Source organism: Patagioenas fasciata, chromosome 2 (genome assembly GCF_037038585.1).
Source record: "Patagioenas fasciata isolate bPatFas1 chromosome 2, bPatFas1.hap1, whole genome shotgun sequence".
NCBI classification, from domain to species: Eukaryota; Metazoa; Chordata; class Aves; order Columbiformes; family Columbidae; genus Patagioenas; species Patagioenas fasciata.
This window is the reverse complement of record NC_092521.1, coordinates 24,616,671-24,642,138: the sequence shown is the minus strand read 5'-3', so window position 1 is coordinate 24,642,138 and position 25,468 is coordinate 24,616,671. Positions and strand designations below refer to the sequence as shown.

The following is a 25,468-nucleotide window of genomic DNA, read 5'->3' as shown; positions in this document are numbered from 1 at the left end:
GGGAGGGACGCTGCGTGGTTCCGCCGCGCACGTTGCCACTACCGGCTCGCGGAGGCTTCTGGGAAATGTAGTCCGGAGGGGCGGAGTCATTGCGCCGTGCGCATGCGCAGTCCTCAGGGTTTGGTGGCCGCGTGTGGAGGCCGCGCTGCGGGTGCGTGACGGCCCGGTGTCGGAGGCTGCTCTCCCCGCGGCTGCGCCGCTTGTCCACCCGCCCTGTCTCCCCGGCTCTGTCCCGCTACGGAGAGACTCGGCAGCTCCCACCAGGCGTCTTCCGGCCCGGCTAAACGGGCTGGTGTGACCCCCGCGCGCTGCCCGGGCCCTGACGGAGATGTCTGGGGCGAGGGAGAAGAAGCGGGCCAAGAAGATGAGGAACCAGCCGGCCAGCGTCACCCTTCCCGCCGAGCCGGGGCCCTTCCCCGGCGGCGGCAGCAGAGGTACGGCTGGGGGACCCCCTGCCCAGGGGCCGGGGTGAGCGAACGTGGAGGGGGGGATGTGTGTGTGTCCTCAGGGCTGGGTGGCTGTCCTCTCAGCCTGGGCGGCCGGCGTGGCGAACCGGGTGTGACGAACCCGGTGTGGGAACACCCCAGGGCTTCGTCCCCTGCTGTTGACTTCTTTAGCCCTGGTTCTGCCACACAGCTCGTTAACACACGCTTCTCTGTGTCATCCCTTCGATTACATGACAAATCCCGGTCTGCTCACTGCGGTTTCCAGCCTTAAAATGAATTTGGATTTTATACCCCATCCAGTGCTCTCCCTGCTCTTCCTGTCAGACCCAGGAGCTGCAGGAGGAGCTGGTTTAGCCTGCTGGCCCTGTGATAAATGCACTGGTTTTCCATCAGATCAATCTGCCTCTTGGTGCTTGTGGCTCCTGCATCTATGGAAGAGTATTGGCAGGAGGCAGCAAGGCATTCTCTTAAAATGGCAGCATTGCAAGGTCAGTGCCAGAGCATTTATATACACAGGTAACTGTGCAGCTGGAGACCAAAGGATCCTTGCAACCTGTATGCAGGATGCTATTTCGGTCTGTGTTTCAGCCTGCATCCTGTGTGCTTCAGTTGAACTTAAGTTGCACCCCTATCCCCCTTTCATGTTTTTATTTTTTTTACCTGTATTGTTTTGAGGGGAAAAAAAAAACAAAAGCAAACGATAATAACAACAAAATCACCCAAAAAACCACCCCAAGCATAGGTAAGAACATGGCCTGCTATTGTGAGGCCTTCAGAAGTTGAACAATTGCATCTTTGTGGTTGAACAAAAAATGCTGAGGTGTCACTGTGTATTTGAGTGACTGAAGAGTTCTCGTGCAGACAGAATGACATAGCAAATTACAGTAAGCCCTGTCTGAAGATTCTGGAATATCATTAAAGGACTACTGGCAGATTAAACACTGTTTTCTAAATTTCCTTGTAGCAGGGAACTAAGATGACATGGTTATGGTTTTCTTTCCTGTTAAATACTGTGCATTTTCATCCATATGACGTTGTTCTTCAGTGTCAGTGAATATCTTGGTTTTGTAGTGCTATTTTGTAGAAACAGGAAAGAAAAAATCTAAATAAGACTTCTAAAACTCTGGATCTACATAGTACCTGGAAAAATTTAATTTTTCTTTAGGTGTTGAGTCAGTCACTGTCTTCTGAAACACTCTTGCATCTTCTGATTAAAATATTTAGGTCCTCTCTTCTCAGGCTAACATGATAGTGAAAGGGTGTGTTTGTGGTACAAGTTAATTGCTGTCCAGTTACCCTCCCATGACTGATTTGGGCTGTAGGTCTACACAGATCTGCTGACAGAGGCATCATCCGCCCCTTTCTCCCCGATATCTCCTTGCTTCGCTTCACTCTCTGGACAGTGCTGCTCTCAACCATGTGGAGAACTCACATCAGGGAATTATTCTGCATAAAAACGAGCTTCTGTTTCCACCCCAAATTATTTTTCAATTTGGGTTACTGTAGTTCTGCATAATGTGTGGTTGCATCAGGGCTGCAACAGCATTGCTGCTGAACATAGAACTTCAGCTTCATGCTTATTTGAAATGTGAAAAGGAGGTTCACTGTCATTTTAAGTTCACTTAAACTGAGGCTACCAGAGATGAATTTGCTCCTTGCTCCCCATACCAGTGATAGCATATTTGGGACAATATGATAGGCTTGTATAAGAAGCTGATCAACCTGAAAGCTGATTTTTTTTAATCTGTTACCCCATTTCTCCAGATGCACAGGTTAATTTTCACCAGAGGAGCTCCCTGAACTGTATGGCCCCATGTTCCCTCAAGCACATGTCTTGATCCAGTGGGTGGGTTGATGCAAATGGCTGGCTGGGCCCTTTCAGTCCAGTTGTCCAGCATGAGCTGCCTGAGAACCATATCTCAAGTGTAGTAGAAATCCTAACCAAGACTTAACTGAATAGGTAGAATATAAACTAATCTTTATAATGGACTTCAAGGCTCTCTTAAACTTGAAGTACTGGTAGGTGAAAGGTATTTCTGTACCTTAGGAAGCTGACTGTAGACTTTAGTTATTTAATTTAAATATTGATTTAAATGCCTCTACCAGAGAAGTAACTTATTGCACCAACATACATGTATCATGCTTGCCTTATTTATCACTGTAACAGAAATACATATAAGTGAGACAGAAGTACATTGGCTTATGGGAAAAAAAATCAAGGAGCAAGAAGGAAAAATATTAACTTTGCTGATTTGGTACCAGAGCATGGACTAGGCAATAGTAAAATAACTACTGACGTTTCATAGACCAATTTTAGTCAGGTCTTTCCTATTGGGTCTGGTAGAGTATTGGAGGCAATGTCTGGATTGGGTTACTATTTTCAGAATGTGCGAAAGTTACTTGATCTACTGCACACTTGCTGTGGGACAGTGCAAAATTTTTATTTCTTCCTTTAAAAAAAACTTAATTCTTCTGATTTCTGGTGGCTTTTCCAGGTACATATGATAAATATAATAGGAGAAATGTGCAATGGCATCCTATTAGGAAAGACTATGTGTAGTTATTTGTTACTCAGACTGCTTTGCGTTTCTGTTACCTCTGTTCATATCTAAACCCTCCAGGAGATGTTCGTTCTGAGCAGCAGTATCAGCAGCAGAAGTTTTCGAATCAGTCATCTGGGCCTTTTTACAGAAGAGAGCAGTGTTTTCAAAAAGGGCAAAACAGAGGAGAGAGAGGCAGAGGAAGAGGAGGATGGCAAGGAGGACGCCAGAATGTTTCTGAGGAAATGCCAAAATACATAACAGGTTTGAATATAATAAAGAGGTCATAATTTATATGTCCAGGGCAGCTTGCTAGGATTAAGTTTGCTGTCTGTCTTTGTTCAAGAACAAAAATTAGAACTGTTACTATGTTCTGTTTTTCCTGATTTTCTCCAAAATACAGAAATATTTGTGTACCTGTTGTTCAATGAGTCCTTTCAGACTTGTGAGTTGAAAAATTGCACGTGCTTGTAATGAAGGATATGCATTTTGGTTTCTGTTTGCTGGTAAAATGAATACTGACAGTCATCTGCTTTTAATGAACCCATTGAAACTGTTTTTGCCCATGATGTGAGTTAAAAACAACTTTTCATCTAACAGAAATTTCTTTTAGGAGTTTAGCTTTTAAAAATGTGGCAGTGCTCTGATAGTAGATACACTTCCATAAGCATAAAAAAGACCAACATCTGGATTTTTTTATAGGGTCATTCTAAAACAGTCTGTAAGAAGATTACTCTTTTTTTTTTTCCCCACACTGAAGTTTTTTCTATCTCTGAATACCATCTGAAAAGGTTGCTACTCTAATAAAGAAGTACTTAATGCAAATAGAACTTGTTTATACCATGGCTTCAAGATTCTCTCATGTATGAGGATTTCTTTAACCATATCTGTAAGCTTCAGACTATGTAAAGAACTGAAATTTCTTTAGTAACAGGATACAGTATTTGGTTATGTTACAAGAAGTCATTAGACTGATGTACTAGGAATACTTTGCTAGAATTCAGTAATTTATGTAAAGTGTTCCCTTCTTTTTTTTTTTCTGTTTGTCATACTCTGATGCAGTTTTTTTTTTTTATTCCAGTGTCCACCTTTGCTCAAGCTCGTGCTGCTGAGATCAGTGCCATGTTGAAAGCAGTTGCGCAGAAGTCTTCAAACTCCCTGGTTTTCCAGACTCTACCGAGGCACATGCGAAGGCGAGCTATGAGTCACAATATTAAACGCCTGCCCAGGCGGCTCCAAGAGATGGCCAGGAAAGAGGTATAAATGCACTTTATAGTATTTGATAAACTATATAGCAGGCATAGCAAATGCACAGTGTTCAGCTCTATATTTATTAATGTTCAGACCTGAGCTTATCTGCAAAGCTTCCCTGCGTGCACGAGTTCTCAAACTTAGACTGACATTTGGATTCAGAACACAGGAACACCTCGCTTTTAGATGGTAGCTCAAGTGCATCTCACTAACCACTTGTCTTTGTGACTATTTGACATCTTCAAAAGATGTCTACTGCAGGAGAGGTTCTTCGGGCAGTGCATTGGTCCCAGGTGAGGCAGGAATCATCAGTATCACCTGTCTGCCTCTCATGCCACCACAGTGGTAGCTGTGACCCTGCCAGCCTCAAGCCAGCACAGCCTGTTCGTGACCCATGTGATGGTTCATTTGTTATAGCTCCAATGTGGGAGGTACGCTGGAGTTGGCAGACTGTGTGCAGCTTAAGCCTTGATAATTGGCTGTTCCTAGTTACTCATGAAACTCTCATTTTGTGGCAGTATCTCAACATTTAGTCAGAATGCTCCTGTGGAATTGCTTGGTCCTTACCCACTGTGGCCTTCCTGTGTGTTTAAAAAGAAAATTAAATTGGTTCAGCAGGGTTTCATTTTGATATGATCTGTCTGATGTTTGGCATTGATCACTTTATTGTCTCGAGACACTTCTTAAAGTGATCGAGTGAGATTGCTTGGTGAGTTTTCTATGTATTGAGGTTGTTTGAGTAGTATATTTATTGCATTATTTTTTTCCTTTCCATTGTCTTTCTTAAGTTCTTTGAGACCTTACCCCCTGAATTCTTGAGGATATTTGTCCATGATTCAGAAATTTCTTTGGGTGCTTCCATACATGTTCCTTAGGGTATTTTATTGGATCTTCATAACCTGTATCTCTCCTTTTACTGCTCTGGTTGGCATTCTTTTTGCTTTATTAGTCATGACAAGAGATGCAATTTGTCCTATTTCCTGAGAATGAAGGAAGACGGCATGGGCTATTTTGCGTAGTTAGTGATATCCTCTATCCTTGATAAAAAAATATAGATTTATTTCATGTTTATGCTTGGTTCTTTTGTGCTCTGCTTTTTTTAGTCTCTTTCACATGATAGCCTCTCTGAGTTCTCTGTTCATGCTCACCCTTATTCTTGCATCCTTGTTTCCACTCCTTACGTAATTCTTGAGGGTTTTTTAGATTATTTAATTGATGCTGGTGTGGCTGAATTCTGCTATGTTTTCTTTCCTTAGGTCTTTTGGTGTAGTTTGTGTATTTGCACAAGCTGTTTTGCTTTGTGTTTTCTTGCAGCTTGTCATATTTCCTAAGCTATTTCCTTTTGTAAAGGATTTGCCTGTTCCTTTTCAGTGTCTGGACTCTGCTTCTTCAAAGTTAACTGTTCCAATTCTGCTGCATTTTCTTCTTTTTTCTTAGATCTTTTATCATGACCATTTGAATCCAAACATTCTCCTTGAGCATCTCCTATCTCTTCATAAGCTCTTAAATACATATATTTTTCATCTACAATACCACATCCCGTTTTTTCCAATTGTCTTTCTGATCCAATCAGTCACCATTGGTCCAGTGGCTTATATTGCCTACTCTGTGGTGGAATGATGGTTCTGGTGGGAACATTTTTCTTTTTTTTGTGTGCTTTTCTATTTTGATGTCATGGGTTTCTTCAGTGTTTTCTGGGCTCTTGGCAGTGATCTTCCAGAATTCTTATTCCTTTGCTATTTTTATAACCAGTGGTCTGTTGTCAGCTATTCCTTGGTGTGCTTACAAAGGACATCCTAACTTTTTGCGTGTGTGTGTCTTATAGTGCCTATTTCTTTTACCACTTCTCTTCACAAAAAGACAAACATCAAGTTAAGCCTTCCTCTCCAACCATGCATTCACCCGTAATAATTCAGACCTTGACTGGGTATTTATCAAGAATTTGGTCAAGACATCACCACAGTCCTTTCTTATTCACTCCCACACATTGCAGAATCCTTGGGGTCTTACCTGTCGGTCTGAGAGTCTGAGCTGCTCAAATCTCCAGGTATTCCTAATGTCACGTTCATTTGTTCATGGGTATATATTGATGCTCAGATTTGCACAGGAAGTAGCAGATGTTACTGTTCACTGGTAAGCTTTTGTGTGTGTGTTTGTGGAGATTTTGGTTTGTCTATGGGTTCCAGTCAAACCTTGAAGCACTTGTATAGATTTGGCTTGTATATAAAGTTTCAAAGCATTGGTTAGCCTCAAGAAATATGGAGAACTAACATCAGAATAAAGTATAACTTAATGCTTCCTGTATCCTTATGTATGTCAGTCTTTTTCTTCTACAGAAGTTTGTCCTTTTGAGATTTACTTCAGTCTCCTCTCTTTTAAAAACAGGCAGAGAAAGCTGTACATCAGAAAAAAGAACAGTCGAAGACTAAATGCCGCAAAGCTAGAAGGCGCCACATAAATTTGGTAGCAGAGTTTAATCGCAGGCAAAGAAAGAATATTTGGCTGGAAACGCATATTTGGCATGCAAAGAGATTTCATATGGTAAAAAAGTGGGGATACTGTTTAGGAGATAGCCCTACGGAGAAAAGCTACAGAGCTTGTTACCGAGCCATGACAAAGCACTGCCTTCTTCAGGTACCACATTTACATCTGTTTTCTTCGTTATTTCGCCAAGGTGAAGTAATCAACTGTTCAGTTGTAGTGAATGTTTATGTCTGTTTGAAGTACTGTTGTGTCAGCTGTTAATAATTGCTGAGTATGAAATGAGTGATTTCATAGTTGTAATGAAAGATTCTGAGTATCAGAGAGAACAAGATGAACCTGGATAAAAGCCTTATGATAATTATGACTGAAATACATCATCTTCAGCCTTCTCAAGAACTAAGAGACGCAGTGAATCCATGCATCTTCTTCATGAGCTTTTAAAGGATGCTATTAAAGACAGGCACTTTGTTCCATGCCTTTTCTGGTCTGTTGGTTTGAGAGGCGAGGTTGGACCTCAAATGAGAAATGCCTGACAGCTCTCCTGTAACTAACAATTTTAAGTTCAAAAAGAAAACTCATTTCTCTTTTATACAGATTTTAGTAAATGAAAAGTTACTACTTCCTTCAAGTTGTGAAGCTTTGTCTGGTCCTTCGTTGCCAGGCTTGCTTTCAAGAGTTAGTCTCACTTTACCACTGTCTTGTTGTTTTAGGACTTATCATATTATTGTTGCCTGGAGGTGACTGGTAAAGAGAATGAACTTCTGAAGCAACTTGCTCGAATATGTAGCAATGACACAGGTAAAATCTATGTAGTTCTGAATAGGCTAAAGGATGATCTATCCTTATCCTTTTTTAATACCCTGCCAATCTCAACAGTAGTAACAGACTTGATACTTAGTTATGATTTTTGTTCAAAAACAGAATTAAAATGTCTCGAACTAGATGTTCTTATATTCAGTTGCTTATTAATGAACTAATTGTGATGCATGTTTTTTGATACTGTCCCAGCAGTCAGACTGAATTTCAATTTTTTATTTTTTAGAGAAGAGATTATTTTGTTTTTCAATAAGTATCTTCTTCTTCAGGATTAACATTTGAAGAGGCTTCTTGTCTGTCTGGAAGATTTGAGGGTTCCCTGAATCTTTACAGAGCAGATCACTATCCTGAGGGTATGCTTGGTCCTGTTACATTTATTTGGAAACCCAGGGATGGATCTGAAAACAGACAGTTGTGGATTTGGATGCATCCAGCTCTCAAACAGGTATTTTTTTTCTTCCTAGTTGAACTCTGATTTCTTTATGCATTGCACATTTTTAATACTGACAATACCTTCTGGAAGGTATAGAAGAACTGGAATTATAAGTTAGAAGACTGTTTCCACTCTAACAATATTCATGTTCTGCAGCTTGTTTTTAGAAAGTTTGTGCAGAAGGTGCATGCCTCTGAGGGCTTTTTAGTGTTTGAACTTGTTAAAAGTTTTCTAGTGTGACTTGCTTCAGGATATATTTGGAATAGAATGTTGCTTGATTCACATTCTTCCCACTGGGACGCCTGTCAGGCTACGTTTGGTGTCATCACAGATAACCATAACCTGACACTTAGCTGTGAACTTTTAAAAAATAAAAATAAGTAAGATTTTCTGTAGCAGAAATTTTTATTATGTTAATTTGAGGGAGAATAAATTGTTAGCAACACTTGGTATTACTTTCAGCTCTTTATTGCAAACCTTGGACTTCAGCAGAAGGAAGTTTATTCCCTTATATCCATATAGGAAAATAAAATAGTAGAGTGTAATTCTTAAAACTGTACTTAAGCTTTGTGATGCCCTTGTTATGATCCTAATCCAAACTTCTCTTTTTTTGGAAGGACATACTGAGAGAGTTAAAGGCAATTTTTCAGTGTTCAGAACCTGAAGAAATCTATATGCCTGAGCCTGTTACAACATCAATGCAAGAGGAAAAACAAATAGATGTTGCTCTAAGCCTTGGAAAGAAAAGAAAGAAGGAGGATAAAGAAGGAGAAAAGGCTGTGCCAGTGAAAAAAATAATTGGTGACGGCACTAGAGATCCATTCCAGTCCTACTCTTGGATCTCACAGGCTACTGGCATTGTGATCAGGTTTGTTCATAGTGGAATTAGAAAGTATGGCCTTTACCAGTTAATGTAGCTGAATTCTGGCTTAACAGTACTGGGGGAAAAATCATGTGATGCACAATTGTACATTCACCTGAAATTTCCTTTGTTTCAGTGATAGAACTATGGAGATTCTCAGGTACCGGCTGATTGGCCCATTATCACACTCTGTCCTTACAGAGACCTTGAAAGCTGCTTCTCTCCAAACAGTAAGGAAATTGGCAGTTTGGATATTACTGTAATTTTGATAAAGTTTTTAGAATGTGCAAGCTTGTTTTTGCTAGAAAGAATCATGAACTGTCTAGCCTTGTTATGAAAGCCAGCCTATGTGTTTGTTTGTACTCTGTGAGCTTCTCTGTGTTGAGCCTCTTGACCAACACTGATCTCAGGAAGAACTCTTATCTGGATTTTAGGTGGGGGTAGGAAGAAAATAGAAGCAAAAGTGATGTTGCGCTGGCTGTGTAGTTTCTACTGCAGTGATGTAGTGCGCTGAGAGGTCCAGAACAATTCATATTATCTTCGACAAACCATGGGTCATGTTTCTTGAGCAATGAGCTAGAGTACCTTGAGCTAAAGAGCAAGGCATGCAAGGTATAGAAGACTTTCGTGCTTTCAATCAAATACACGATCTCTCTATGATTTAGTACTTTGTCCGCCTCTTGGCACATAGCATCACTGTGGTATTGAAGGGCTCTTTTTTTGTCTCTTGCAGCAAACATGATGAGGCCAAGAAATCTCTAGCTTTCTGTAAGAAATAATTAATGACAGAATTAGGAAGCATTGTAGGTTGCTTTGTTTCTTTTTGGAACACAGGTTAAACTGAACAGTTTATTGGGGATTACTGTAAGGCAGAGTACAGGAATAGTCTGCATCAAACATTTTGGTTTGAAACCTGAAGAGGAAGAAAGTGACTAGTGGTTAAGGCAAACTGAGAGCGAATTCTTACTGATAGAAAATGCTGAATAACCACTTGAGTTTAATTAGAAATTTTGTTTTTCCAGGAGATGGCAGATTCAGAGACAGAGCTGAATAACTGGTGGGTAGAAAACTGCAAGGACTCTGAAAAAGTATCTCTTCATCAACGTCAAACTGCTATCTTTGAGCTTTTAGAAGGTACTTGGGCACGTGGGTGCTATGGGAGGAAGGGGAAACTCTTAAACTCTAGTGGTCAAAACTGGCATACTAATAAGTTGACTTCAATTTGGAAATGTTTATTTTTTGCTTGATCAAGAGATTGATGCCATTGAGCATGTGCTTAGGTAACTACTGTGGCATGTCAAAGATCTGAGAAATGTTACATTAAGTTATTTTGAGGGAATTTTAATCTTCTCTGCAGCCAAAACTCTTAATAGATAAACTGTATCTTCCTGTATATTCCTTATCTTCATGAACTTAGATTTGAGATTGCTGATGGGATATACAGTCTGACATATACTTTAACTCTCTCCCCCCATATACATACCAAATTAAGGCAGTAAGTTGTACAATACCTCCACAGATAAAATGATAGTCTCCTACCCAAAGTAAAAGCATTATAACTTGCTTTATATATTTTTGTTTCTAATAAAGAGTTGTATATTTGACCGAGTTGTAAATTGTCATAAAGATGACATCTCCTCACTTTCTAGCACTGAAGCAGGTAAGGAACTGGCTTTGGTAGATCTCACACTATACTCGGGTTGTCCAATGTGCGGCAGTTAAGCAGAAATGAGGTAAAACTTTAAAAAACCATTTTTTTAATTTCCTTTCTCTAGAAGGCAAATATAAAACAAAGGCTGTTTATTCTTCAAGAGGTGTAGTGAATGCAAATGATGAATTGGGTCTGTAAGTTGTGAGAGTGACCTCACTTCTATGCTAAGCAAAAATTTAATTGCAAGCTAAGTCGTAGGCTGCTATGTTGTCTTTTATTACTGGGCATTTAACAAGCATTGGTGAGTTTTCAAAACATGTTAAATTGAGTATTCTGGATTGCTTCTCTGCCTTAGAGTGGTGTCACATCCCTGCAGGCGAAAATGCACGAAACAGTAGTGCAGAAAAAGATCACAACTTATTTGGTAGTTTCATGGCAATATTAATCTCTGTATTTTTAAAGGGTTAAGTTCACCATCAGAAATGCCACCAGGTACAATACTGGGCCTTACTGTTGGAGATCCTCGAGTCAATTTGCCAAAAAAGAAGACAAAAACTATGCCAGACTTCGAAAAATACCAAGGTAAAATGTGTTGCTTATGTTCTTCTGGAGCTACCAAAGGCAAGAGATTCAGTTTTTCTCTACCCTTTTGTTTTCATTTACTGTCATCTTCTACTGATTGTCTCTTGCTGTTTTCATCTAGCATTGGATTTTACAATGTTTCCTTCCCCTTTCCACAACCCTTGGCAGAACAGAAACAGCTTGAAAGTTGCATAGGTTTTAGCACAGCAGTTGTGAGGGAGGGTCATGCACCAAAGCTGGTCTTGTGCTCAGTGGAAGCCTCTGTCTGACCATACAGATGATCCAGGTTCGAATCCTGGCAAGGCCAACCAGGTGCTAAAAGGTACTTAGAAATTTCTGTTTGGTGTTTAGTCTTCCTGATGCTGTTTATCTCTCCAAGAAGATGTCTGCTGTTTCTGGTTTATAGTCCTACAATGACGAAAGTTGCAATTCCACTGAAAAAAAAAAATTACCATTGCAAGATTAACATTTCAGGTGGCCTAGAGCTGCTTATGTTAAAAAATCAAAAATGCATGCATGAATTCTAAAGCTTTCATTTCAATGCTGACTTCCACAACATTTCAGTGCAAAATTCAAATTCAGTTGAATTTCAATGTCCTTGAAAAACATCCAAGAGCATATACAGTATACAGTGGGGTTTGTGTACAGTGCTGTGTAGGCATTTCCAATGAGGTTGACTGTACACAAACTGCCTTACCTAATATGGAAAACATAATAGCCAGCTAGTAAGCAGTAGCAAATAGGACAAGTTGAAGGCTCCAGAGACTTGAAAATACTTTATTTCTTTGATGGTGCTAGAATCATCTAGCCTTACCTTTCACTTAAATCAGGTTGAAAGTCTATTTTAGTTACTGTCTTTTAGCTCTCTGCACAACTCTGTTATTTGGATTTTCTTATATCCTTCTATTCTGCCCTCTGTATCTAGAACAGCCTTTTTCCTGTTAATTAGTTTTGTTTTATTAACTTTCTCATCATTAATGTTCCTGTTGGAAATGCTGCAGCATACATGACCACTACTTTCATGCCTTCCTGCTGAGAAGTAAGGTGAGCTATACAGCACTTGTTTACAGTTGCTGGTTTGAGCTGATAAAGGAGTTAGCAACAAGAAATAACTTGCTCCCCTTCATTCTGCTTGTCGTATCTGTGAAGATGCATTCAAGAAGGCAAGATCAGCAGAAAGCATCTAGGCATTGGAAATGTCTCATAGTAGTTTCCCATTGCCAGAGCTGGTTGTCCCTCAGGAAGAGGGGCCATGGTGAAGAGGTAGTGATGTAGGGTAGATAGTCAAGAGGAAGAAAATGCCCATGCCTTTTTTCCTTTGGCTGACTAGAAATGGCCATCTTCAAAACCTTTCTATTTGGGGTTATCCTTCACATGTAAAAAATTTTCTAAACTACAAACATTCAGAAAATCTGGGGTTGCTCTCTGGTTCCTTTCTGACTGTTTTTGTGTTTCATCATGAACTCAAAACTGCATCTGCTCTCTCCAACTTTTATTTGGGAGCAGGAGAAGGTCCTTGATCAGCTAGCAAAGAAAGGTAAACTGCATGATACCTTGTAATTTAGGTTCTGCTAAAGGGTTTGATGTCACACGAGCATGTCACTGCTAAATAAGTTGAGTAGGCAGAAGGATGAAAGAAGACCAGCAATACAGCTCTCTTCTGGTAGAAAAGGAAAAGGACATCATGGTAAGGGAGTAGAAAAGGAGAGAGCAGCCTTCCTACCAGAAGCAGTTAAGGAGAGAATAGGGGGAACTAACACTTCAGCAGGGGAAGTGGCTGCTATTTTCCACATTTTCCACCTGAGTGAATTCCTGATGCTCAGACGTGGTAATATAGTGAGCTAATCTTTATCTAAGAAGTGTTAGTAGTCATTAATTTGTCTTAATGTTGTGTCATGTTGCTTGAGCAACAAAAAGGAACCCTTGCTGTATTCCATACTCCTTTAGCCTTTTTGCATCCTGGACATTCAAATACAATTAGGATTAGTACTAATAAGATTGAAATGGCACCGTGTATGTTAGTAGATTCTGTATGTGTTTTAGCTTCTCTTATTCTTTAATGTTGTATAAATGCTAACTGATTTTATTAGGAAGTCTTTGCTAATTCAAAGATGCATTGTTTGTCAAATGAGTGAATAGTTTAGGTAAGTTACAGCCATCATCTTTTCTTGTAGATGGTCATACATGCAGTCTGTGAAATGATACACATCTGTCCATATCCCCCCACACTTTTTTTTTTTTTCAAAATGCTGTTCTAAGATACACCTGAGTAGTTTTACCCCTGTGAGTGACATGCTAACAAATCAGGTAATTTCACTTTTTCCCAGTTACTCTCACTCCCAAATGCATATGCATGTTTGCAAGCTGTGTGTTATAGACAAGTGCTGATAGGATTTAATCAAAGAATTGTCCCCATTTCTTCAGGCTGGGGGATAGAAAGTTTGTGAATTAATCAGTTTTCCCTGCCTTCTCAGCAGCTTTCTGCCTTCTGGAAGTCAAGAATCCCAGTAAGAAGTCAGTGCTTACATGACTGAAAATTAGTGCTGTTCTTTTCTCCGTTTTAATGTACACTTCTAGCATCTTGATATGCTTTTACTGACCTTTGTGGGAGAATGCAAATTTCACCACCTTAAAAACTGCTCAATGTGAAGTATGGTGGAGCTTTTAAATAATGGTGAATGAGATACAAAAGAGGAAAATGCATCACGAAAGATAAGTGAGGTAGAGTTCCTTCTGCAGATGCAGAGCCTGGGTCCTTGCATATAAACGGACGTCTTGCAGAGGTTTAGGTGTCTGGCATCAGTTGTCCTGGTACTGTGCACTCCTACATACATTTGGCTGAAACCACTCCCTAGCAGTGTTTATGTTTTTGCTTTTTCTGCTATTTCTTCACAGAGGGAAGAAAGATTCTCCAATAGAAGAACTCTTAGGCCTGTCTTTTAAGACTTGTAAGATAATCAACTATGCAAATCAGAAAAAACAGCTTGAAATGGAAGAAAATCTTTCCTTATGTCTGTATTGTCTAAGCACCAACCATTGACACCAGCAGTAGATAATGTGCTGAGTGTCACTGAGCTTTGTGTGCTTAGTAATACAGCTCCCTATTTCCTACACTAGCTGTAGCATCTCAATTCCACTGTCATCTGCAACTTATTCATCAGTAGGGCTAATTCCCCATCAATCTTAAAATGTAGACTGAAGAAAATAGGAGAGATGTAAGAAATAAATATGACTGGTGTGAGGATTTGAGATTATTATTTGAATTTTAGTGGGTTTAGTAGAGAGATTAAATTTTCCAAGTTCAATGCGGTTCAAGGAGAAAGAACGTCCCAAGTTAGAGAAGGATATTTTATGGTAGTGAGTGAGATATTGGATGGACTGTGATGATGGAAAGAAACTGACTTAAAAGTGCTTTCTAAAGTGGAAAAAAATACTCATGCCATTATAGAATATAGGAATTGTGAAAAACATCAAGAATATGACAGGGATAGACTGCCTAAACTGTGGTAATAGAAAGAAGTGGTAAAAAAATTCAGAGAAAGTTACAGTGAATAATTTACAGTTGAAACTACTAGAACATGTCTAAATAATTTAACGTAAAGCAGTTCTGGGGTTCACAAATGCTTTCTGTACAGAAGAAGAAGTCACTTTCCTTATGTTTGCTTGTAATTATGTGTGGGACCATAGAATCATTTTAGTTGGAAGAGACCTTCAAGATCATCGAGTCCAACCATTAACCTAACTCAGGCACTAAATCACGTCCCTAAGAACCTCAGCTATGTGTCTTTTAAACATCTCCAGGGATGGTGACTCAAACCCTTCCCTGGGCAGCCTGTTCCAATGCTTGACAACCCTTTCTGTGAAGACATGTTTCCTAATATCCAATCTAAACCTCCCCTAGTGCAACTTGAGGCCATTTCCTATCATCATATCACTGTTTACTTAGGAGAAGAGACCAACACCCTCCATGCTACAACCTCCTTTCAGGTAGTTGCAGAGAGAGGTCATTGATAAAGATATTAAATAGAACTGGCCCCAATACTGAGCTGTTCGAAACACCACTTGTAACTGGCCGCCGACTGGATTTGACTCCATTCACCACAACTCTTTGGGCCTGACAATCCAACCGGTTCTTTACCCAATGAAGAGCATGGCTGTCCAAGCCAGGAACTGCCAGTTTCTCCAGGAGAATGCTGTGGGAAACAGTGTCAAAGGCTTTACTGAAGTCTAAGTCTAACATCCACAGCCCTTCCCTCATCCACTAAGTGGGTCACCTTGTCATAGAAGGAGATCAGGTTGATCAAACAGGACCTGCCTTTCATAAACCCATGCTGACTGGGCCTGATTGCTTGGTCATTTTGTGTGTGCCGCCTGACAACACTCAAGATGATCTGTTTCATGACCTTCCGTGGCACCAAGGTCAGACTGACACGCTTGTAATTCCCTGGATCCTCCTTCCAGCACTTCTTGTGGGGGGGGCATCACATTTGCCAGTGTTACATTTGCCAACTTCCAGTCAACTGGGACCTCCCCAGTTAGCCAGGACTGCAGATGAATGATGGAAAGTGGCTTGGTGAGCACCTCCTCAATAACCTTGGGTAGATCCCATCTGACCCCATAGACGTGTGTGTCTAAGTGGTGTGGGAGGTGGCTAAGCCATGAAGATGATCAGAGGGATGGAGTACCTCTCTTGTGAATACAGGCTGAGAGAGTTGGGCTTGCTCAGCCTTGAGAAGAGAAGGCACCTGATAGCAGCATTCCAGTACCTAAAAGGGAGCTTCAAAGAAAGCTGGAGAGGGACTTTTTACAAGGGCATGTAGTGATAGGACAAGGGGTAATGGCTTCAAAATGAAAGAAGGTAGATTTAGATTAGCTATAAGGAAGAAATTCTTCACCATGAGCGTGGTGAGGCACTGGAACAGGCTGCCCAGAGAAGCTGTGGATGCCCCATCCCTGGAAGTGTTCAGGTCAGGTTGGACAGGGCTTTGAAAAACCTGCTCTAGTGGAAGGTGTCCCTGCCCATGGCAGGGGGTTTGGGACTAGATGATATTTAAGGTTCCTTCCAACCATTCCATGATTCTATTAATTTCTTTAGTATTTCTTCTTCCCATGTAAATATAACTCATCAGCAAGAATGCCTAATAAGTATCAGCTTTATAATGCCTTCAAACTGTCTGGAGTGCTACCATATTTAATATTTTTTTTAAAGAATTTTGCAACTCGTAGTATTGGAGGCATCTTAAATATTATAGATTTTAAATAAATAATTATTGCATTTATGTTTGGCAGTACCTATTGTATTGTTGATACCACTGAATAATACATATTTTCTGTGCTCGAAGTCTTTGTCAGCATTAAGTGGAAAAATTACCTGAATCTTCTTTTGAAAGACTAAGTGATTTTAAAAAACAATCCAATGCATTATGTTCCTTTAATATGTAAGACCTTGTAGGTGACAAAACGAGCAGCAGCAGATTCTGTAAGCTCTAATCACAGTACTGTTAATAGGTTTGTTGTATTGTTTATTGTTAAGAATTATTTCACTTAAAATACGGATCATTATGCATGACATATGGTACACTGAAGGCTTTGGATCTATAAATCACTAAAGGTAGGTATACGTTTTCTCTGCTTTGGTTAGATTGCAGAGCCAAAGAAGATGTATGTTATTTAATGCCTCAGTGATCAGTTTTAAAGAAGTGTTTGTCTTCACTAATGCACGCAACTGGTGTTCTCTGCAGACATAAGCAAAAATAGTCCCTTCCTTGAAGTACAGAGCCTGAAAAGATCCAGAGTGGGAAGCTAGTGCTAAATAAATAGTTGCATGCTAGTCATATCCATTAAAATATTTGCTGTATGTACATTTCTTAAAGGTCACCATTGCTTGTCTTACAGGTTTACTTAGGGGACTTATTTCAGGCTTTGTAATGTTGCTCTTTCTGATTCTTACCACATTTGTTGAGCTTAACACTCTGCCTGAAAGGTCAGATTCCAGAATGTTAAAGGCAGCATGTTAAAGGTGTAACTTACATTGCCAAAGGTGATGTCACTTGTAATAAGAAATGCCTGTAAGACAGTGTCAGGTTATTGCTTCTAAAACTAATAATTTATTTTATATTTTGTATTTGGAAAGACATGTGATAGTAAGATACACCAGAAGCAGTGATGCTTATTAAGCTTTTAGTAGTTTGATTCCTTAGTTGTGTGCTCATTGTACTTAGGATAGTGAAATGGTTTTGGTAATTCAATGCTTAAGTCACAAAAATTGTGTGAATTTTAAGTTTCTCTTCTTTTGTAGATTATGATAAAGTTAGGCAGCTGTACCTGGAGGGTGTACCTGTAGACTGTGCTCACAGCTTTATCTGGGACCAGGACATCTGTAAGAACGTCACTGAAAATAAAATCTCAGAGCAGGTAACTAAGGAGGTGGATTACTGTGGAAAAAATGGCTAATGATCCTTAGAGTCCATAGACTGTGACTCTTGAAAGTGGTGTAAATCCAAGAGCAGTAGTTTCCTAGTGTCTTAGTATCCAGCTGCTGAAGTGTTTATTTTGTAGATTTTGTGTAATGTGCTTGCACAACCACTGTTCATGATTCAATAAAAGGAAGCTGCTTTGGATTCTCTACAGGACTATATAGTTGTAGGCTTATTTATCAGAAGGTTTTTTTAATCAGATTTTCCTGCACCATCTTGACTCCCATGCAGCAGATAAAAGGGATGAAGTGGCACAGAGAAGCTCTGGCAATTCACTTCTCAGTCATAGCCAGGACAGTTCTCCTGACAAAAGAATCATGGAGGTTGGAAGGAAATAAATTTCTCTGGTTCTGAACTGTAGCATGCTGTTTTATGGACATTCTGGACAATACCTGTGATTTGTAGACAGCTTGAAATGTGCTGTTACAGGTTTGAAATCTCCTGTCATGACAATTCTGTTGGAGGAGCAACCCATAAGATGCATAAATAAAAAGATTATTTAATCACAAGAGGTGATAAACTTTTGGCACCGTTGTAAGCAAGAAGAGAAAAATATGTGTATGGCAGAAACATCCCTCTAAATATTCTGTTTCTGAAAATGAGTTTTCTGCTCTTCTAAACTGGCTGCCATAGTGTGAAAAAAGCAGAATTCCTACTATGCTAGTGCATGACAGTTATCAGCACAATCTTCTTGTATATGACAGTGTTCTTCATGCTGTCATGAAATGTAATGTTTACCTTGTAAAACAGGTGATGTAGAAGGGACATGTGAAGAGGCTGCCTCATGGTCTGTTTTTTTTATATAAATGTGTTCTTAATGTGGTACAATGAAGTATAACAATTGGTGATTGACAAAGCCTTTCTGGCAGCATGCTTTGTGTGGAACTGTTTTGTGACCAAATGTTGTTCCCATCTCCCTGGATGCAGGTCAGATTTGCTCCATCTATTGACATGCTGTCTGAAAGCGCCTTTTCAGTTTGGTCTTGTGCACAAATCTGTAAAATACGAAGTTGCAAGACTTGCTTTTCCTCCTTCATCTCTGCTGTACATTTTTCCTCTAAGTTTCAGTACCTATCCTCCATCAAGGTCTATGGAAGTAAGAAGGGGAGAAAAAGAGTGCTTAGTAATTTTTTTCTAAAAACATTTTTCAAGCCTTGAATGTCAGTTCAAATGTGTAGCATATTACTAGTGTATTTTTCCTAGTTATAAGCTCACCTCCTCTGTGTATCTTGGGAGGGTATCTGGAAGAGGGAAAGCTGGTTACTGACTTATGGAAAATGTCTCCTCCTTTCCAGGATTTAAACCATATGAGAGCTCAGTTACTGGTACCTGGATCACACCTTGATTTGGGTCCTTGTGAATCTAAGATTCCCATACTGTTGGTGCAGCAGCCAGGGAAAATGGCTGGAGAAGATCGACCAGGATGGGGGAGTGGCTGGGATATCTATCTCCCAAAGGGCTGGGGCATGGCCTTCTGGATTCCTTTTGTAAGTGGCTTTCTTTGCAAATGGCAAATAAATGTGACAAAGTATATAATTTGGTTCAAAATAATCGATTTTAGAGAGTTTACTTCACAGTAATGAATTCACAATCGCAGGGTCAAAATCGTACTTTAAAAGAGGGTGTATGAACTGGTTGATGACAGAAGTTTGGTCTTAAAATCTTAAAAGTAAACAACAACTTTCCATATCTTCTGTTGAGTATGACTGTGCCCACATAGCAGTCTAAAACAGAAAATCAGAGCAGGGAGTAAGGAGAGAAAGCTGATGCCGTAGCTCTTTGGTTTTGTGTTCCTAAGGGTGTGTATCTCTAAAGAGAAATAATTTAATGTCTGCTGCTAATCCATTTCCAGCTTGGCTATCTCCTCCAGTCTCTTAATAAATTGATTGCCTCCAATTTGGGAGAGAGCTTGAAACACAAAGTTTGAGTTAAACTTGGATACGCCTCTAGTGCTGTTTGGAGTATCCCACTTCAAATTTGTAGGTGGCGGTTTTAATGTCTTTCTGCAGCTAACTTTATGCTTTTGAATGTGCAGGGCAATTAATTGCAATGATACCAATTGTACCGTTAAAATAAATTGGTCAGTAACTTTCAAGTAATGCAACATTCCTGGCAATGTATGAGATCCGAACCTGTGAAATTCTGTTCGGTTTTCGTGATAGTTTTTCAGAGTTAAATTTAAAGATCATGACTAACATTTTTGTTGAAATGAGCATCTAAAACTGTGAAAACCATACTTAAGTTTATTTTTTTTTTGAAAGCTAAAGTGGTAGACTTTCCATTTTCTAAGGCAGTAGCTTCTGGAGCATTAGTGTTTTGTTAGGAACCTGGAATCAGTACAAACATTGCTTTTTTGGGTTTTGTTTTTTATAACAGATATATCGAGGTGTACGAGTCGGTGGTTTGCAAGAGGCTTTAAAGCATTCTGAATATCAAAGAATACCTCACGCTCCAAATGATTTCCCAGACTGCCAGGCGGGAATGCAGTTTGCCAAAGAACTGGAAACAAGTCTTCTTGAAAACTTCAAACGGTAATATTAACTTTAAAATTGATTACAAGAACAAAAAAAAGTGAACACTGCTTAAAATATTCCCTTCGTTATCTGCCGTTGTGTTCATTTAGACTTGGACTTAATATATTAAGATCTTTCACTAGTGTTTTAAATCCTAGTAGTATAAAAAAGCAAAGAATCCTAGATGTGTTTAACAGAAAAGCTCAGTTAAACAGGGCATATAAGTGAGCTAAACTGTTCTGTTCCCACAGATGTGCTCAGTTATAAGGCTGTAAGAAGGCTGTGTGATAATAAAATAAAGCAAGCTATTTCAAGCTGCCATAGCAGACAATGAGGGAGGAGGTAGGAGAGGGCAAAGGCAGAATATCAAAGTATGTACTAAGTGATAAAGTGAATGAACAGGTATATTTTAGTGTCCACTTTTTAAATACCAGGTATTCTGAAGTTTGCCTTCATTTTCACTACAACAAAGACAGAACTCTTAACCATGAGTATGGGGTAGCTGGAAGTGTCCTCTGCATTGACTGGTGTTGGTTCCCCTTCCACCTAGGAGGGAGAAGTAGGAGAAGTTTAGAGGAAAGGGTGGTGGTGTCAGTCACAGTAGACAGAAATATCCAGCACAACTGAAAGGATATATGGTGGTCAGAAATAGAACAGTGTTGTCTAGAAGTAAAATTTGAAAATCCTTGCTCAATTAAATTGCAACGGGAATGTACAGTTAACTTTCTGTTCTAACTACTTGCTTTTGAAAATGGAGAACATTATTAGACCAGCAGAACAAAGCAGACAGCCTTTTCAAGTGCTAGGGACTGAACAAGGGCCCAGGAAACAAATATTCTTACCTACTTGATTTATCATTCAGACGTCCACCCGCAAAAAGGGCAAATTATGTCAAGCTGGGCACTCTGTCCCCTTTTGTCTGTCCTTGGGAACAACTGACGAAGAACTGGGAAGGAAGAATGAAAGCTTCAGGAGAGTTTGTTCCTCCTTCTTCCCCACACCCTGAGCACTGTGCAGCTGAAGGGCATAGCCTTTGTGACCCCACAGCAGAAGTGGTCAAAGAAGCTTCCTCTGAGACTGGAGAAGTAGAAGAGACCATGGAAATAACAAGCTCTGAAGGTGTCCTGAAGAGAGAGGATGTTACAGGCACCCAAGACTTCGGTGAGAGAGGTGAAACTATGACAAGAAGTGACTTTATTGTTCTCAGGTATGTCAAAATGATACACACATGTGAGGTGTTATTTTTATATTGGGAATTATTGAATTGGGGAAAGGAAGAGCTCTGCCTCGATTATTAAGATGAGAGAATTATTTGATCCAAATAGAATGAGGAGATTAAATATTTTTATCATGAATCAGAATTTGCTGTTGAGTGGAAATCCTTCTCCTGCTTTTCCCTAGAAAATTTGGTGACTAGACAAAGTGAATGTCTTAAATTGTGTTAAATTTAACACCTGAGTTTAGTACATTCTTGGAATTAGCATATTCTGTCTGCTTCCGGGTGGGTGAAACTTTTAGAGGCTCATAGTTGTGATTTTAAGACTGTTGCTGTGTAAATCAGCTTGCATTCTCTTTTCTAATGTATCATCACAAGTGGTTCTCATGGTGCTTAGTAAGGTCTCTAAAGAAAACAGAGAATCCCCAGCACTACAGTGCAACGCATGAGGGCAGCAACAGTGTTTGGAAAGTGCCTGAATGCAGGTCTTTCATTTTTGTGTAGTTACTAGTGGAAGAAAACATTGGCAGTTCTGGACTGCATTAATGTCATTGAAAGTTTTCGAGCATTTGTGATTTAACAGGTTTTAGGGTAATGTCTCCTTCTGAGGAAATAGCCTTGCACGTGAATTCCGCTCACCAAGGTTCTTTTTGTCCTCAGAGTGATACAAATACCAGCTTGGAAGATTACAGAAACCCCTGGGGCTTTTTAAAATCAAGCTCTTGCAAATATGTGGGGTGCTGGATTTCCATTTTAGTACTTGTTAATAACTGTCCATGATGTTTATTTTTTAAAAAAATTAATAGGAGTGAAAAACTAAGAATGCAGTTATCAGCCTGGTGCTATCCCACTGCTGGAAAAGATCGGCGAATCCGCCTTATTTCTCGACTGGGACAGAAGGAAATGACTGAAGATGTCTTCTTGCCAATCTTGATGAGTTATCCAAGGGCTCTTGTATGGGTCAACTTGTCTCTCTTGAGAAAGGGGAACCCCGAATTACATGCCATGATTTGCATCCCAACAGAAGACGACTTGCTGCGTTTAAGCAAAGACAAACTCTTCTGTGGTCCTCAAGAACCCAAACATCGTGATATATTCAAGGAAAAAGTACAGAAACTAAAAGAGGAGAAGAAGAAGAAAAAGGATAACATGAAGGCTCTAGAAAGTGACTTTCCAAGCGTTCCAGATAAAGAAACAACTGAGAAGCATGAAGACCTCATTCTTGGTCTTTGGTCGGACACTCTTCCAGATGTCACGTCCCACTGCTCCAGAACTCTCTTGGGATACGTCACTCGAGGGGATTTTTCATTGGCTGTGGGCTATGGAGAAGCACAGGGTTTTGTTAGCTTGACTGGGTTAGTTTATATGTTACACAACCAGCCAGCGGATAAAAAAGGGCTTGTTTTGTTAAGAACTCCAGCATCTTTCCAGTACAGATTTGCAAGACTTAATATTGAGGTTTAAGTATCATTGCATTGCAGTAGAATGCCCAATATACCAAAGAATGTCCATTATGTCTTCTGTGGCCTTTCTGCTATGTCTCAAATTTGAGGTGTTTTTGAGCCCAAACCATGTTGTGAGGACTATGCAAATAATTAATAAGCTTTGTAGCATTATTCATGAAAATAACTAATGCAGAAACAGACCTAGAATTACTTCTGATGTATGCATTGCTAAGGATTTCTAACAATAACTCATCCATTATCCTCATCATATTTATCTTTAAAGAAGCATAGTGTTTGTTTTTCACCTCAGAGCAGTAGATAATGTAACAATACACAGAAAATAATTATTTACCTTTTATAAATCTTTTGGTCAGATGGATTGTAACTTTCCGGTGCACTTTCACATGTAACTGCATGCAATCTAGACTGATGTATATAGCAAGTGGCTTTTCCCAATTCCTCATGTCTGAATACGTGTGGCTGCAGTGAAACAGAGCTCAGCAGACAAACCTAGCACAGAGAGCAGGAAGGTACTTACTTTGGTGTAAAAGCTCTATGCTTAAATGGAATGCAAATAAAATATAACCTGTCTATATAATCTTGAATTGTAGCAACTGGAGCTTGTAAACTGGAAAGCATGTCAGTCTCTTTCTCTAGTCTGAGCGAGAAAACTCTATTTTTGAAAGGGAATAGGCCTTTTGGATGCAAATTGCTATTGGTGGATCAGCATACATTTTCTGTGGATAATATGGGATATTTTGGTTCCTTAAAGCATAAGATTATTTTTGTATGCAATATTCTAGGACTGAAAGTTTCTTCATGATACGGTGCGGTTTAATAATGTTCAAACAGTTGTAAAACTTGTAAGCTGAAGGGATGAGGGGAGAATCGTGTTTGATTTGGCTGGGGCAGGGTGGCTTGGTTGGTTTTGGTGTTGTTTTGTTTTGTTTTTTTTTCTAATGATAGCCTTCAGCTTCTAGCCATTCTTGAGTTAAGCAGCTTGAAAACAAAGTTTACAATAATACACTGTAGTTTAGTAGCAGCATGATACAAATAGATACCAGTTGGTAAAATTACCCTGAAATGATCATGTACAAATAAAAATCTTAATCTATTCTCGATTCAGGAGTCTACTGACCAATCTTGATTTTTTAAGAAATTAAATAAGAATCAGTTAATGACTTAGTTTTTTTCTAAGTATCAGTCTGCAAGTTAATTCCTGCATTCACAGTTTCATTAGAAAAAGCCTTGGGTGAATAAATTAATGTTGGTTGGTGCTGTTTGCTGGAGGAAGGATTGAAAGTACCTTACCTTTGCAGTTATTAACATTTAGGGCCATTGTTGGATTAAATATGGCACACACATAGGGAAGAGGGGGAGAACATCTGATTGCAAGGAAAGTATGGGAAGTGAAGCTGGATTTTTTTTTTTTTTTAAGTCTTCAGAAGACTGACTTAAAAATTGTGCACTTGTTAGAGTTATAGCATCGTGTGGGATGGAAAGACACAGCCTCCAGCACAGCTTGGTCTACAGCTCCATGAGAAATTGTGCCTTATGGCTCCAGCATTGCTCACCTTCCACACACCCGACAGAGCCGTCATTGGCCCAGAAAGATCCTGAGAAGCATCCACACGAAAGCCGGCAGGTGGCCCCCGAGGAAAAAGCTTGGTGCTCAGCAGGGCTGGGATGCAGATGCTCCTCCATGGGCGACTGTGAGCACTGCAGCCTGTAGGTCTGTGCGGATAAGGAACCCCTTAAACATTAAAGCCTGGCTGCTCTGCTCAACTTCTCTCATGGTAATAATCCTGGATTTAGTGAACCTTTTGAATTGTGAACCCAATTGAAATATTTCTACGATCAGGGTTTCCAGAGCTGTGTTTCGTGGGAAGAAAGGAGGGAAGGTGATGTTTAAATGGCTTTTTCCCCCCTTCACCTCCCTCATCTTAGTAGGTACATATTTTCCTGCCTCACTAGACCTGGCTTGTATGTGAGAAAGAGGAAAAGCCACCCCACTCAAGCTGTCATTTTTTCTTTTCTGCTTGTAGATCTTTTGTTCACTGAATCTTTCCCAGGTTTTTATTTAAAAAAAAAAAACACATCTGGAGTCTTTTTTCTTTTCCTCCTGTTGGTAATTTCTGCCAGGTTTTCATTTTGACACTTCCTGTTACTTTTCTTTGATTTCCATTCTCTATTTCTGATTTATGATCCTTCTCTCTGGTGAGCCAATGAACAGAAACTGGAATCCAAGTGCATCCTGTTCTGTGTATCTTGTAATATTGTTACACAGTTGTTTTCCTTTAAGTCATGATTTATGCCTTAAGATTTCACTCTCCTTGTGAAATGCACTGCAAGCCCAATAAGTTAAAAATGCTCAAAGCTCATAGCCAAAGTTTGTCAGAAAAATACTGTGACTTTATGTAGCCGTAAGGAAGTTTTTATCTGTGGTTGGGATTTCCAGATTCGGAGCATCTCAAGTGTGACTTAGTCATAAAAAACATGTCAACACTGTGTAATCAAACTGGATAATTAAACCTGTGTTATTTGTGCATCAGCTGGACAGTATGTCTGCTCATCATGTTGAATCAGGTGCAGTTTGCAGCTCACATCTGTTCTTGGCCTGTATCTTGCTGCAGTTACTACCCATTGGTTACCTACCCCAGAGCATCTGGATCAGCTCCTGTGAGTTCCAATACATGAACATTTTTGGGAACCCAGGAAGCTCACGCTCGGTGAAAGATGTGTTCACAAGCTCT

The 25,468-nt window shown here is 39.8% G+C and overlaps 1 protein-coding gene across 1 annotated transcript; it reads left to right on the top strand.

The window, feature by feature from the left end:
• The first annotated feature begins 119 nt into the window (after nt 1–119).
• POP1 (POP1 homolog, ribonuclease P/MRP subunit) lies at nt 120–23,836 on the top strand. The gene is made up of 15 exons (XM_065831304.2): nt 120–434; nt 3,068–3,250; nt 4,068–4,243; nt 6,623–6,871; nt 7,432–7,519; nt 7,807–7,982; nt 8,588–8,838; nt 8,969–9,062; nt 9,855–9,966; nt 10,946–11,065; nt 17,364–17,479; nt 18,837–19,028; nt 19,918–20,072; nt 20,917–21,261; nt 22,077–23,836. The coding sequence occupies exons 1-15, from the start codon at nt 329–331 to the stop codon at nt 22,732–22,734; spliced, it is 3,021 nt and encodes a 1,006-aa protein (XP_065687376.1). The 5' UTR covers nt 120–328; the 3' UTR covers nt 22,735–23,836.
• The last annotated feature ends 1,632 nt before the right edge of the window (nt 23,837–25,468 follow it).